At 31.6% G+C, this 14,633-nt stretch overlaps 3 protein-coding genes, 1 long non-coding RNA gene and 1 other non-coding gene across 6 annotated transcripts in view; 1 reads left to right on the top strand and 4 right to left on the bottom strand.

The window, feature by feature from the left end:
• Nucleotides 1–5,362: 5,362 nt before the first annotated feature.
• Nucleotides 5,363–7,412, bottom strand: LOC108817604 (uncharacterized). Its single transcript, XM_018590332.2, has 2 exons — nt 6,866–7,412; nt 5,363–6,054 (listed from the first exon to the last, which is right to left on the bottom strand). The coding sequence occupies exons 1-2, from the start codon at nt 7,296–7,298 to the stop codon at nt 5,528–5,530; spliced, it is 960 nt and encodes a 319-aa protein (XP_018445834.1). The 5' UTR covers nt 7,299–7,412; the 3' UTR covers nt 5,363–5,527.
• A 689-nt stretch (nt 7,413–8,101) lies between these two features.
• LOC130497547 (uncharacterized) lies at nt 8,102–10,348 on the bottom strand. Of its 2 annotated transcripts, XR_008936528.1 has the most exons (3): nt 9,424–10,312; nt 8,499–8,746; nt 8,102–8,334 (listed from the first exon to the last, which is right to left on the bottom strand). It is a non-coding gene; the product is annotated as an uncharacterized LOC130497547 (long non-coding RNA). The 2 variants fall into 2 exon arrangements; XR_008936527.1 differs by having other exon boundaries at nt 8,102–8,746; nt 9,424–10,348.
• Nucleotides 10,100–10,299, bottom strand: LOC130498270 (U2 spliceosomal RNA). Its single transcript, XR_008937186.1, has one exon. It is a non-coding gene; the product is annotated as a U2 spliceosomal RNA (small nuclear RNA).
• Nucleotides 10,349–11,705: 1,357 nt separating the features above from the next.
• On the bottom strand, nt 11,706–12,608 carry LOC108817605 (50S ribosomal protein 5, chloroplastic). Its single transcript, XM_018590333.2, has 2 exons — nt 12,422–12,608; nt 11,706–12,170 (listed from the first exon to the last, which is right to left on the bottom strand). The coding sequence occupies exons 1-2, from the start codon at nt 12,504–12,506 to the stop codon at nt 11,821–11,823; spliced, it is 435 nt and encodes a 144-aa protein (XP_018445835.1). The 5' UTR covers nt 12,507–12,608; the 3' UTR covers nt 11,706–11,820.
• Nucleotides 12,609–13,813: 1,205 nt separating this feature from the next.
• LOC108817603 (probable protein S-acyltransferase 4) overlaps nt 13,814–14,633 on the top strand; it is a 2,595-nt gene continuing 1,775 nt past the window's right edge. The window contains 2 exon segments of the mRNA XM_018590331.2: nt 13,814–14,258; nt 14,438–14,626. Coding sequence (XP_018445833.2) covers nt 14,202–14,258; nt 14,438–14,626 — 246 coding nt within the window. The 5' untranslated portion in view covers nt 13,814–14,201.

The following is a 14,633-nucleotide window of genomic DNA, read 5'->3' as shown; positions in this document are numbered from 1 at the left end:
TTTCGTTTCTTTAACTTATTCTTAGTTACTCAGTTTAAAAAGGTAAAAGCTTATAGTAAGTAATATACTCTCTCCGTTTCATAATACTTGATGTTTTACTCTAGTGCACAAAGATTAAGAAAACTATATTTCTTTAATAAAAAATATTTTAAAGATATAATTTTAAAATCAATTAACTAATAACAAAAAAAGTGTAAAACCTAATTGGTTGAACAGTTTCCAATAAAGTTAAAATAACCTTAAAATCTCAAAACTTCATCTAATTTGAAATAAAATTATCCTTCTAAAATATCAACTATTATGAAACGGAGGGAGTATAAATTAGTGGGCAACAAAATAAATATTATATTGGTCATCGTCTGAAGTCGTTTAAATGGCTTATGGTGTAAGACATTACTTTCTGAGCAAGACTATATTTTTTTATCACTTTTGGACAAACTTTGTGAGCAAGGTAAATTTGCACTATTTCCTCCAACTATATTGGATGCTATTTATTTGCTATTATATTCTATTATAGAATGCTATTTATTTTAAACTTTGTGACCAAGTCATAACACAATATTCAATTGTGATCTCTTTCGTTCTCGATTGGAATGTTGTAATGGCATCAATCTTGGAGAATGATTGCACAAATTAGGCATGTTTGTTAATGCGCAGTCATTATTAGTTTCTTATATTCAGCCGAACAAGATTGATTTCTATATATTTTTGTATTCATTATTAGTTTCCTTACTGTATTCTATATAAACAAGTTTTGATGGTAGGGATTTCATATACTCTCTCCAACACGAAAGATGGAGTTTTGAAGTTTTGTGTATTAAATGGGGAGAAGGAAAGTTACAGAAATAAGTTTTGAAGTTTTTTTCTTCTCATATTAGTTATTAGTTAATAGATGACTCTATGTATATGTCATAAATAAGTTGCTTGAAGCATGTCACTAACATGGATGGTGTTCAAACTTCAAAGATTTTTTTTTAACTTCAAAGATATTGTTTAACCCATAAATTTCAGAAATACAAGCCTTCAAAGATAAGTAATAAAATTCTAAATTATCCCCTTATTATCGGAAGCAATATGCTTTCACATATAGTATTTTGTTAATATATTGTCACATAAAACATATAGTAACTTTCTAAACTTGCTAATTATGTAGCTTCATTTTGATAATATATTGGCACATAGATACTGCAAATTACGTGGTTCTTTTTTCATCGAGGAATATTAGTCTCACATATAGAGCCAATAACTTATAAATTCATCGTAGAAAGTTGTATTTTCTTCATTGCAATGTTCTTAACGAGTTAAAATGCAGTATATTCAGATGATTATGACATAGTCTCCAAATCTGTACATACAATAAAAAATGGTCTAACTCCGTAGTATTTCGACCAGTCATAATACTTAACTTTCAATGATATATTATTAATGAACATTATGGTCAATTTGAAATGCAATTACAATCCCAAATAAGAAAAAAGTGATAAATTATCGCCCCAATTCATTGTCTGTAATTTCATATTTATTGCAATATTCTGTTGTATATGGAAATATTTGATTGCCTTCTTTAATGGTTGCCTTGAATAATTGGTTATTCATATCGTAGTATAGTTTTATGCAAATTACATAATATAATTATATACATGTAATTTATTTTATTTTATATGAATTTGATATTTAAGACGTTAATTTGAATAATTGGTTATTTTTAAGTAAAGGCTTTCATTGACATATATTTTTCTTAAATTTAGTATATTATTAATCTTTTTTCTTTTCATCTTATGAATCTACAATGAATATAATTTATTTAACAAAAAAACCTAATAGTTAAATATAATAGAAAAAGATTCTATTAAAGAATTAGAGTAGTATTTAATAAATTTTATTTTTAATCAAAACAATTGACAAAATGTTATCAAAGATAAATATAGTTTTTTGTATAAAATTGAATAAACCAAAAACCGACAGTATACAAATTGAACCAAACCAAAATAAATATGATTTTAATATGGTATCTAATTTAACAAACAAAAATATCAAAAAACCAAACCGAAATCAGACCATAATTGAATAAACCAAAAACTGACAATATATAAACTGAACCAACCAAAAAAATATGATTTTAATACTATATATAATTTTTATAAACAAAAATATCGAAAAACTGAACCGAGACCAAACCAAAATCCAAATTGAACAACGTCAAAAAAATATGATTATATGGCTTTCTCACCCCACGCCAATATCAATGTCGTCTTCCACAATACCATTTGTATTCAATGTTAAAATGTACAATTCGTACCAATATGGTAAATTAATTTATACAGTGAAATGTAAAAAAATTGTTACAAAACTCGCACTCCGCGCAAAGCGCGGATCTTATCCTAGTATCTTAGTAAAAATGATGGCATGGCTTGAAGATAATTATGACATTAACATTCATATTTAATGTTAATTTATAGTTTTGGTAAGTTTTTGAAGATAAGGTAATAACTCTTATATCATCATCTATCTTATTAAAGTATAAGTACCTTTTAGTTTTGTTTGGCAACATGAATTGTAGAGTTAAAAAATTAAAATGTTGTTTCGACACAAAGATAACATCTATCTTGGGTTGGGCTTATGTTTTTTTTTTCAAATTGTTACTATCAAATTGAGCCACATTATTTAATTTGCTATTATGATCCATTTTGATAACTAGATTATTTATTGGGTCATTGTAATTAATGGTTGTTTATTATAGTTATTGGTATTTATAGTTTTTTATAGAATACAAAGGTAAAAATATATTTGAATATAAGATTTGTTGTCCATGTCCATTAATACGATAGATATGTCATTATTAACTTAAAAATTATATGGTTACAATATCAAATAAACAATGCAAAAATATATATACTAACATTAGTATTTTTCGTGTTACAAGTAAATTAAATACAATAACAATCATATGATAGAAAAGAACGTAGACCATACTTTATAAAATCCAATAATTTCCAATTTAGTATAAATTGATAATATTTTTACAAGTTAAAGCAAACATTCGTCCAGTCGGGCGGGTCAAGATCTACTTATAACATTAAATAACATAATAGTATAAATAGAAATATAATAATATTTTACAAAATTCGAAATATTGTTTATTTTTCTTTTTTATAGTTATTATTTTATTACTACATAAATCTTCAAAAAATTGTACAGTTTTTTTTTTAAATTGTAATTATCACATAATCCTTATACCATTTGTTTCCTCTTCGTATCTAAATTTTTTAAAAATATGATTTAGTTTTATGTTTTGATAATTATATATCTAACAAATTTTCTCTTATTTCTATAAAATTCGTTTAATATTTTAACCAAAATAAATAGATAAAAGAAAATTATTCAAGATTATAAGTATACATACACACATATATATTCTTAAATATAAATTTAAAATAAAAATACTTCTTTTATCTTTATTTTTACATTTAGTTAAATAAAATTAAAATTAAATTAACTGTTAAGAAAATAATAAAATTTAAAAGGTTAACAAAATTTGTTTTTAAATATAATTTAAATCTAAAACTTTTATTTCTGCACATGGTGCAAGAAAGCATTTAGTTTACATTTACAAAGGAAACAATAAATTTCGAATATAGCTATCTATTAAATAGAATTATAAAGAAATCGGGATATTGACCAAAAAGTATTCCGTATTTATAATTCGAATAGTAGTCAAGGCTTTCACCCAAATATAATATACATCTATATTTATAATTTCATATATTTATAAGAAATACATTGTTTAACATATATATACGCATACAAATATTTTATAGATGAGATGTGATAAGATGCAAACTCGTTTGTATACGACTATACTGAAACATATAATGTTTAACAAAAACATGTCTTAAAAACTATGGTTATATTGCAAACATTACACAATCAAACATTACGAAATAAATCACACACTTTAAAAGCCTATAATTTGTAATAGTAAAATCTATATGAAATAACCAAAAATATTCAATATAACAAAAAATCAGGTACTTTAGATATCCGATCGTATATTGCTCTGGACAAAAACCCAAATAGTATATTTTCAAGTTGATTTCGGTTTATTTTTTTGGGTCCGGTAAAATATCCAAGCGTATGAATTACATAATAGTGTACCTAAAAAATCTTGATAAACTAATTTATAAATTATATAATTTTAAATAATTTTTTATATACAATACAACTTTATAACATAATATACAATAATTATAAAATACTAATTCACATCTGCTTTCGAAAGCGCGGATTAAAATCTAGTATCTATACTATTAAAATAGAAGTACATTTTGAAAATGCCCCTAAGTTTTTGAAGTTATTTACATTAGAATGCCACTGAAGTAATAAATTATTTTTCCTTAATTATAGTTGTTTTTTCTGATTTGTAAATGCATTTTCCTTAATTATAGTTGTCTTTATTGAACCTATATTTAAGTATGCTTGTCTTTTCCTATATTTAAGTATACTTGTCTTTATTGAACCTATATTTAAGTATGCTTATATTTTCCTAATTTAAATAATAGATTTAAGTATTTAATGTATTTTCTTAATTTAAATAATAGATTTTATTAATCAAATATTTACGAAAATAGATTTCCCAATATACTTCGTTTTAACATGTTAAATATTTTTAATATTTATTGCTATAAATAATAAAATAAAAATCACACATCATAATCAATTTATATAATATATAAATAAAATATAAAATAATTTATTCATATATTATTATTATAATGGTTTCATAATATAAATATAATAAGTTATAAATGTTGGATTTGTTTATATGATACACTGTGATATAATATACGATCAAAATCACAAAATATAATAATAAATAAAATTGTTATGTTTTAAAATGTTTTATTAATTATTATGTAATACATTTTAATTTAAATATATATATATTATACCATTAGTACAAATAAAAATTTAAAATGAAAGTAAATATTTATACGATCACGGGTCAAACTCTAGAAATAAACAACAACATCGCTAAATTATTTTTCTTTAACAAATTTATTTTGATAGAAATATTGTTCCAAATATGGTTTATATATTTTATGTATTTATAAATTTATTTTGGAATGCTAAGATTTTGAAATTGGAAAAAATATGACCCACCTCTATATTATTTTTATTAAGAAATTTAAATTATGTATCAAAATATTTTATTAAGCTTTTAATTTTAAGTTTTATTATAACTGCAAAAATTAATTTTCAATCAGAATTTATGTGCAAATATTACAAATTCATCATTTAATATAAACACAAAATTTAAAAACAGAAAATAAATACCCGCCCGGTCGGACGGGTCAAGGTCTAGTTATCATTAAACCCAACCATTTGCACCATTTACTTAGATTATTTTTTTGGTAACAATGTCTTAGATTATTAATACAACAAGATTGTAAAATAAGAGCTACAACACGTGTAGTGAAACTGTGGCGACTAAGACATACAAAACAAAAAACAAAAGAGATCGATCACATCAAAACACTAATTTTCTTCGAAATGCGTCGAGCGGGAGTGAGTTGGTACCACCACGTCGGATGTGTCGGCGTCCACCTCCTCTGCCGTAACAATCAACAGAATCCACCGCCGACTTACGACACTCGTCATCGTCATAGTAGTAAGAAAAGGAGAGCTCGCCAACGATCTCTGTGATCAAATCCCGGCATATGTGGTCATGAAGGGCCAAACCGATCTTAGCAACCTCTCTTCGTTGACCAGATGCTAAGTCATCACAAACCTGGTTCACGCTGTCCATCAAACTCCGTGATCTTACCTTCCGCACCTCAGGTGGCGTCGTGCAATGCGTATCCATCGTTGCTCTCTTGGAAATGACGTCATAATGATCAGGTCTAGTGATTAGGTTAATGTTGTTGACTTTGTATGTTTTGTTGTCTTTATACTCGTGATTGTTCATCATCTTCGACAATATTGTTGTGTCCGTGTCTGTTTCGTGTATTGTCGTCTTGGTGTTCTTACTTGGTTGCGGCCCCGCGACGACATCTCCTGCCACCGTTGCACAAGTAAATAAATTATACACCAAGCTGTGGTTAAAAGTGATTTGGTACCACTAAACAGTTAGTGTGGGGCAGAATCAGGAATATATTAAATAATGGGTAGAAGCACAAAAAGTAAAAGTGGGTTTCATGAATAAAGGAAAAAAGGCCCCTTAAAAGCTGTATCCTCCTCCATAATTTGTCTAACATGCCTCTTTCTTCATTAGACAAATATGATGTTAGATTAGACTAAAGACTAAACCTCACCATTAATCAACTTACTAACCTTTTGATTTAAATACAATTCGAATATTATACTTAATGCCAATTGCCAACAACTTTGAACTGAACTCAAGTAATGACAAATGTGACCTCAAATTAAATAACACATTCCATGCATATGCATGACATTGTTAGAGCAATTAATTACTAATATATTTCTGTATGTTTGTTACTAAATTTTAAAATGATGAGACTATCCTCCACTAGTGGACATACTCATGATTTCACTACCACCAAAGAGACAAAGCTAATTTTCCCTTCCCAATCTATCTTCATTTTCATTCTTTGTTGCTGCTTTAATCTACACACTGTTCTACTAGTTTGACCAGTTTTACTATAACAAACGTTAATGAATCCAATCGTTGGTTCTTAAACTGCGGATACTGACGACAACTAAACCACCATGGATCCGGAACTATGCTAACTTACTAAATAGGTTAAGTGTATATCTCACATATTTGACATGTTGAGTTATGTTTTGTGATTAATATTAATAAATGGACCATGACTTGTTCATGTGGGGGAAGTGAAAAACTCACCGGTACATGCCGTTGGTGGTGAAACCTCAAGTTTTTTGTGAAGAAGGTAAGTGGTTTTTATGACGTTGATGGTTCTCCGGAGCTCCTCTAAGTCCCTATCGCATTTCTCTAACGCTCCGACAAGACTCACCCTCGTTGCATCTCCCTCTCCTTCGTTGTGTTGAAGCGGCGGCTTGACGACTACGTTTGATGCATCTTCCGGAGGAGAAACGTAGACGACGGTTCTCTCTTCTTGTTTTTTAGATCCCAAAGTGATGGATTTGCGGCGGTTGGAAGAGAAGTTGAAGGTTGACAGAAAGAGGTTGAAGAACCCAGGGAGGCAGCCAGAGGAAACAGCGGAGGAATTTGAGTTTCTCCGAGGAGGATTATGGTTTTCTCGCCATGAAGATGAAGGAGAAAGCAAGTTCTCTAGTTTAGTCTTCTTCGTTGTCATTCTCTGTGTTATGTGTTTCTTGAGATCTTTCTTTTCTCACTATCAAAAACCTTAAATTACCACTTAGTCGATATTGTTATTTTATTCACTCCAACAGCAATTAAAACATTATACCTTTTTCGTGTTTTAGGTTTTGCTTTTCTTTATTTTTTTTTTCTTTTCCCTTTTATTTTGTGAGTTTTAGTTTAGGTTGGTCCATTGGCACATGTCAAATACTGGAATACTAATGCTTTTACAATTGTGATTTATCATTAGCTATAGACATCATAATGTCTTTTGTCGCTTTTACCTAAGTGTTTTTTTCTAACAACTCTGAATTAAACATAAACAAGACTTTAAAATGTGACACACACTGATATCATATAGTAGCTTAGCCTATATAAGCTTCTAAATTCAGATTTTTTACTTCCATTTAAATTTTACAATATTTCTATCATATCAAACTATTCAATGAAAATATGAGATTATTTTGGAACAGTGAAAGCAATTACTTTGGATTCAGATGATAGAAAAGATCCATAAATAAAATTTAGAACCCTAATCAAGAATAGGCATAAGGAGTTTAAGCACAACGCTCAATGAGAAACAAAAGGACATATTATGAGTGTTTTCTAAGATTCATGTCCTTGTGCATGCTGGACAGAGAACACTTTTAACTTTTTTCCTTTCTATTGGAATTAGATCCTTTTTCATATTGTTAAGTTATTAATTATATGGCGCACTATAGTTTTAGTGGAGGTACCATATGTGAAAGGCACATAGAACATATAATCAAATATTACCTCAAATAAACATTTCTCGCAAACTTCAAAAACTAACATAATTACAATTATGATTGTAGTTTATATACCCCTTTTTGGTTAATCATAGCTTCTATATCTTGAAAATAGAAAACTACATATGGCCAGATCATTAATTAAAAAAGACCTTGTTTTGATTGAAAAAAAAAAAGACTACGAGTTTTTCTCCAGAAGTACTTGCAGTGTGAATTAGACTTTGAAGAAAGAACCAATTGTACACAAACTGATCTGCACACCTGTAAATCAAAATTGGAAGTGAGTCATGATGCATATCAATGAACCATAAACATTTGAAGTTTCATGGTTATAATTACAGTAACAAATATGACTGACAAAAGAAACAAAACAAATCTATATAAACATATTAGTCCGAGAGAAAGAAACCAGAGAAGCTGATTACATATGAATAAGCGAATGGGTAAGGCCAAGGAAAATCCAAATGATCTTTCCATATCTTGGAGTTTGCTAGTGAAGCTGTTCTGCATACTACTGTCTTGGCAGCCAATAAAGAAAGTAGAACGCACAGGATCACAACATTCACTAGGGCATGCGCCATGCCACTAAGCCACTAGGACTAACCGCTACTGTTATTTCATGCTCTCCAATCAACACCTCGAGTAACCTTTTTCGACCTTATGGTTCTCCCAGCTTCACACATTTTCATATTGATATAACCATAAACATTGTCAGATTGGTCTGGTTCATTTTGACCAAAGAGCAGTAGAAAATGGAAAGCCAAGATGCAGTCGTGACGGACAAAGAGTTAGACTATGTAAGACGAGCCCAACACATCAGTAAACATCTACAAATAGTAATTCGTTTTATTTTAGTCTAACACGATGGTTAGTGGTTTCAGTGATCACTGAGAAATTGACTGATGATATTAGTCCAATAGTCATAACATATTCATGATTGATTCAGAAGTGATTATCTCCTTGTTTTCTCAAAAGTAAACAGATATAGTGAAGAGCTGAATACCAAGTAAGCAAACGCAAATCAACGAAACTCTAGTCTAGGGATTCTTCTAGAGACTCTAATACACTTTCAAAACCTCAAATCAGAGACAGCCTGCCTTTGCATCTGATCAGTTTTGTACAAAATACCAATGTTATGTGACACGCAGTTAGTTACACCGGTATGGCATGATGCAACTTCTGAACTATTTATTCTATCTTTTTTAGCCAGAAATATCACTTTACTGTTCAGTGAAGCAATTGCATACTTAAATAAACAAAACAAAAACAGATATTCATTCCTACCAGAGCTCACAGCAGGCAATAATTCTCCCAATATGCTCTATCAATGAGATGGATGATGATTCTTACCCTGAATCTTGTCTTGGCTCCTCATATGACCACCGTCTCATTACAGCTATGGTGTTTGTGGTTTCACCAGGTGGTGATCACCAACATGAATGGAAAAACACTACACAGTAATCAAACTTCAAGATTAGGCAGTCACTCCTAAAATCATCATTCACAGAGTGAATTTCCATAAAGATCTTTCACAGACAGAAATATAGTAGATTGCCTCAATGCTTTTTATCCATTCCTTTGTATAAACTCTCCGGTTACTAAGGGCGAAAGCTAAACCCTAAACCCACCATCTTCATCAACCTATGCATGATCTCGAAACTACTCCATCCATATGCTTGTCTTCTCTCAATACAATTACAATAGGAAGATACAGAGAACTCCCATTCCCTTAAGCTAATTAAGATAAAGGTTGAGCCGAGAATCACGAGCAAGGATGACGAGATCAAAGCAAACCATCGACGGTCGCGTCTGAGTGATGCACCTTGTCACTGATTAGCTTATAGACAGTTCTGTTTTAATCTATAACGATGTCGGATTATTCTACCTTTTATTTCCAGACAATGATTAACTTATAGTAAGAAAGCTCTATTTTGTTACTCAAAAAAAAAAAAAAGTTCCGTTTTGACCTGAAACGAAGTCGTATTATTCGAATTAGACTATATGAAAAAATTAAACTTATGAGATGGCGGGCTGAGCCAGGCCCATGCAGCAGTGCCACGCATGAGCGACTCACAAAGATCCATCCAGATAGCAAGCTATCTCAATGGACCTTTACCCTTAAAAAATAAAGTTAATATCGTGTGATCCTATAGACCACATATCAGATATTAAACTGATAAGAACAGATACTACACTTGATCTTAGCCAAAAGGCCGAGAAAGGTATGAATTGTTAGGTTAGACTCGGCTTCCTTATATAGTGCACGCTTATGACGGATGCCTCTCTATCTTATCGATGTGGGATAAAACCTTTTTATTCATCGATAAAAACGAAAGCAATACGACAACGGTTGAGTCTCCATTGTTTTCTTCTTCGGTTTAGCCTGAAAGGTTTGTTCGGTTCATTCCATCGGTTTGGCTATGTGGTTCTGGTTACAGATTTTGAAGAAATCCCCAAATGCTCTGTCTTGCTTCTATCTTCGTGTGTTCTTTCTATGTGAATCCAGCTTGCCACAGTTTGCTAGCCTTTATCCATTTCTTGAGCCATGTTTCGGCTGTGCTGTAGCTTCCAGTTCCAAGGTCTGAGCTAAAACCTGTAACGCTGCCAAGAGTTTGCATCCATTAGAATCATCATCACAAGTGTAAAGTTTTGCGCAAAACTAATGATGGTTTGTGTCTAACTTCATACTTGAATGAGTCTAGGAACAAATCAAGGGAGACTTCCAGTAGTTAAACATGTTGATTAATGGAATGGATGCTATGTACATTAAAGCTCCTATGTATTCACCAAGAGAAATAGCAGTTTCATGGGGGAGATCTTTCTGTTTCTCCTGAATTTTCTCCAGAAGCTTAGTTATTAGCTCTTATATGGCTTTGATTAGTCTTGTACGTATGGAGCTTTTATTACTTTAATCTGCACCCACATTAAAGCTGCTGCTTGTTGTCCACGACATTTTCCTGAAGAATGCAAAAGACACACTCGATTGGATACTGGAAAGGTTGATTCAGCATAAGATTTTCTTAAAAGTGTGCATAAGGGAATGCTTCCACAGGACTTTGATACAAGGGATGAGCTTAAGAAGATAAGGACCTTAAAACTCCTTAGAACAATAAAATAACAAATCATGGCTTGCATGTAGTTTACTTTAATATACCCATGCTACAAATCATGACATTTTGGCTTTTGTTATGAAAGCATTTGTATTCTCAAGCCTCTGCTTATGTGTTGTTGCTGTAAGGAGAGAAGACTAATGGAGTTCCTGGTCTTGTGAATCTCTTTGGCATCACCTGGTTTAAAGTCAAGCTTGGCTGTTGCAGAACATATAGCAAACAAATTCTTAAGATGAAATTTAAGATAATGTCTACATTTGACCCATAAGTGTAAAGCTTGGCAAATTCAACCACTAAATTTGATACTCAAGAAAAAGATTGATACTGCTACTAAGACAAGAAACTTAACAGCATTGCTCCAAGTGAAGAGACTATATTCATTGCGATACCTGAGTGGATACATGATACATCTAGTGGCCAATGTAAGGGGAGAGTATTGCGTATGCTCACATTTTCTTCCTTGCTAACCAAATGGTTCAATGCAAGTTCCGAACTTTTTGTCCTATCTACTACACTGATCACTCTTTGTAATAGATCCTTTTAAAGAACTCAGCTTGAGATTTAATCCAGCTTATACAAAACAACATTACAAAAAAAAAAGAGTTGAATAATAGAAGAGAGCAAAGAGTGATGATCATCAAACATTCTTGAGCTTCTTCATCTTGGAAGGTGGCCAACGACCCTTCTTCCTCAACTTACGCTTACGAACCAGACGTTTCCTCCGTAGCCTAATCTTCTTGGCCAGCTTCATCTTCATCCTCTGTTCTAGCAGAAGCTTCTCTTTAGCTTCTTTTGATTCCAATGGTAGTTTATCCACTGAGACAGCAGCAGCAACAGCAACAGTCTTAGGTGCTTCCTCGTTGCTCTCGGGCTCAGCTCCGTCCACGCCAGAAGCAGCTGCCTTCACAATTGGTGATCTTCCATGGCTATTGCTCAAACTGTAAGCACTGAGAAAGACTCTGTTCTTGTTGGGTTTAAGGCTGAAAACTGAAACCCATATGAAGAAACCAAAAAAAGATCAGAGCTTTTCACAACAATTAAAACACAACAAGTCTTTAAAGTGTTCGATGAAATGACTCAATGAAGAACTAATCCCCTCTCGAAGCTTTTTTGCTTTAGAAGTAACTAAGAAACTGAAGTAGCGCAGGAACTGGAGCTTGGTTTCTTGGGTCTGTAATGGAGATTATACAATACGATTCCGAGGAATAACGAAGCCAAACAAGTAATAAAATGCGTACCTGGTGAAGCGAAAGACGAAAGTTGAAGCCTTGGAGGAGATGAAGAAGAGAGAGGAGTGAGAGAATTGAAACAGAGAAGACCCATCTTCTTCGAATTTTGAAGGTTTTCTTTCTCCTTCAGAGCTTCTTCATGTGAAAGTTTGGTTTCTGGATAAGCTCCTCCTTCCCCCTTTTTCTCTCTGCGTCTTCTTAACCAACGGATTGGATTTGATCCGGATCAATCCGGTTTTGCAGTTTGGTTTGGGTTCGAATTTTGCTATTTTGTAAATGTATAAAAATTGAATATGGTTTGGTTCAGCCCCGGTTATTGTTTAACTGTTTAGTCCGGTTTTGTTATAGCTTTTAATTGGCTTTGTGGCTTGGTTTACCAAGAACTATCGAACTTGAGGAGAAACTCAAACCTTGGAATGTGAGATTCAAGATAGGGCAAAGATCAGACCAAACAAATGAAAGTCTTACCTCTCTCTCTGTTTTCACTCGTGGAAATGACTTTGAAACCTGGAACATAAGTTGTGAGAACAACTGAACAAGTGTATTGTGTATTGTATATAGTGTTTCCTGGCGTGGTAATTCAATTTGGTGTATCGCATTGTCTTAACCTTTTCTGTTTGCAGGGTTTAAATAATATGTAGTGTTGTCCAAAAAAATAAAATAAAAGAAATAATATAATATGTGGTGTTTTTGTGTCTTAGGTAATTTTTTTTTTTTTTTTGGTAAACGGTCTTAGGTAAAGTTTGCATGAAAAGTAAAAAAGAATTGTGAATTTAGCGCAGAAATATCGTATCACAGTAAATAAAATAACTAAAAAACACAGGAATGAGAGAATAGATGAAAAATACTATTTGAAAGATGTATACTAAATTCTATGTTTTACTATAAGAATCAAAATATTTTTACGAAAGCAAAAGCTGTATACTGTAACTAACATCTCACTAACCACTATCATCATCTGACTTTTTGTAATCTTCAGTCGAATTGACTTCTTTTTTTCGCAATGAATGTTGAAAAGATCAAAATATTTTTACGAAAGCAAAAGCTGTATAACTAACATCTCACTAACCACTATCATCATCTGACTTTTTGTAATCTTTAGTCGAATTGACTTCCTTTTTTCGCAATGAATGTTGAAAAGTTGTAGATTGTAGTAGATACTTTCATGGTTACTTCATTTGAAAGCATTGATAGATGGAACCACTAACAAAAATGTGGAAGCACGTTTAGTTGAGGGATGATTTGACTTGCCTTTTCACAGCTCATTGTTTGCATCATTTATTTATTATTTTTAGATTTTGTTGGCCGACCATTAAAGTAACAATACTTTGAAACAATTAATTAAATTAAACAAGAAACTGAGATCCCTTCTTACAGACATCCTATTCGAATAATCACTTTTCTTAATTACACCATGTCCGACCATTAGCTCCAAATAAAAAAAAATATTTTCTTTTTTCCGAAAAAAAAAACAGAAGATAGAAGAGAGAAAGGGATCGCAATTTGCAAACATCTGTAATAATTTTTCTTTGTGATTTCGAGAGGAGAGGACAGCTGCAATCTTCCTGTCTCTCTCTCTCTCTCTCTCTCTGTCTCTATCTCGAGTGTATTGAATCTTTCTTCTGGAGGAAACAAGAGATTTGTCCTGTTTCTGGGTTTTTGTCCTGATTTGATCCCATCTCTGACGGCTTTGTCTATAGATTCTCCGATGGTTTTCTGATACTGGGCTCTTTTCTAAATTTCTTAAACTCTTTTGTTTTGTTATTCTCAATTTCTCCACCTTTTAGTTATGGCCTGGAATGAGACCAAACTCAAGAGGCTCTATCAAGTTTGGAGAGGAAGCAATGTAAGTTCTTGTTTAATGTCACTTTGGTGTTTGATTCATTTGAGTCATACTCATAGGTTCAGTGGTTGTCAGTATCTTTGAGTCTTGATATATGGAAACTTGCCATGGTTATTGATTACTGCAACCTTTTTTAATGCTTCTTGATTTGTCATTTGACTTTTGAATTATTTTTTTCTCAGAAATTTCTATGTGGAGGGAGGTTAATCTTTGGTCCAGATGCATCATCTCTATATCTATCAACCATCTTGATCCTTGGTCCATCCGTAATGTTCTTTGTAAAAATGTACTTGAAAATGGCTGATCCTCTCACCAAGAATCGAAATCTCTGTGTTCCAATTCTCTCTGTCGCTTGGATCCTCACCCTTTTGGTACGTC

This window comes from Raphanus sativus, chromosome 7, assembly GCF_000801105.2.
Source record: "Raphanus sativus cultivar WK10039 chromosome 7, ASM80110v3, whole genome shotgun sequence".
In the NCBI taxonomy this organism is placed as follows: domain Eukaryota; kingdom Viridiplantae; phylum Streptophyta; class Magnoliopsida; order Brassicales; family Brassicaceae; genus Raphanus; species Raphanus sativus.
Note: the sequence above shows the minus strand (reverse complement) of the source record. Positions and strands in the feature narration are given on the sequence as shown.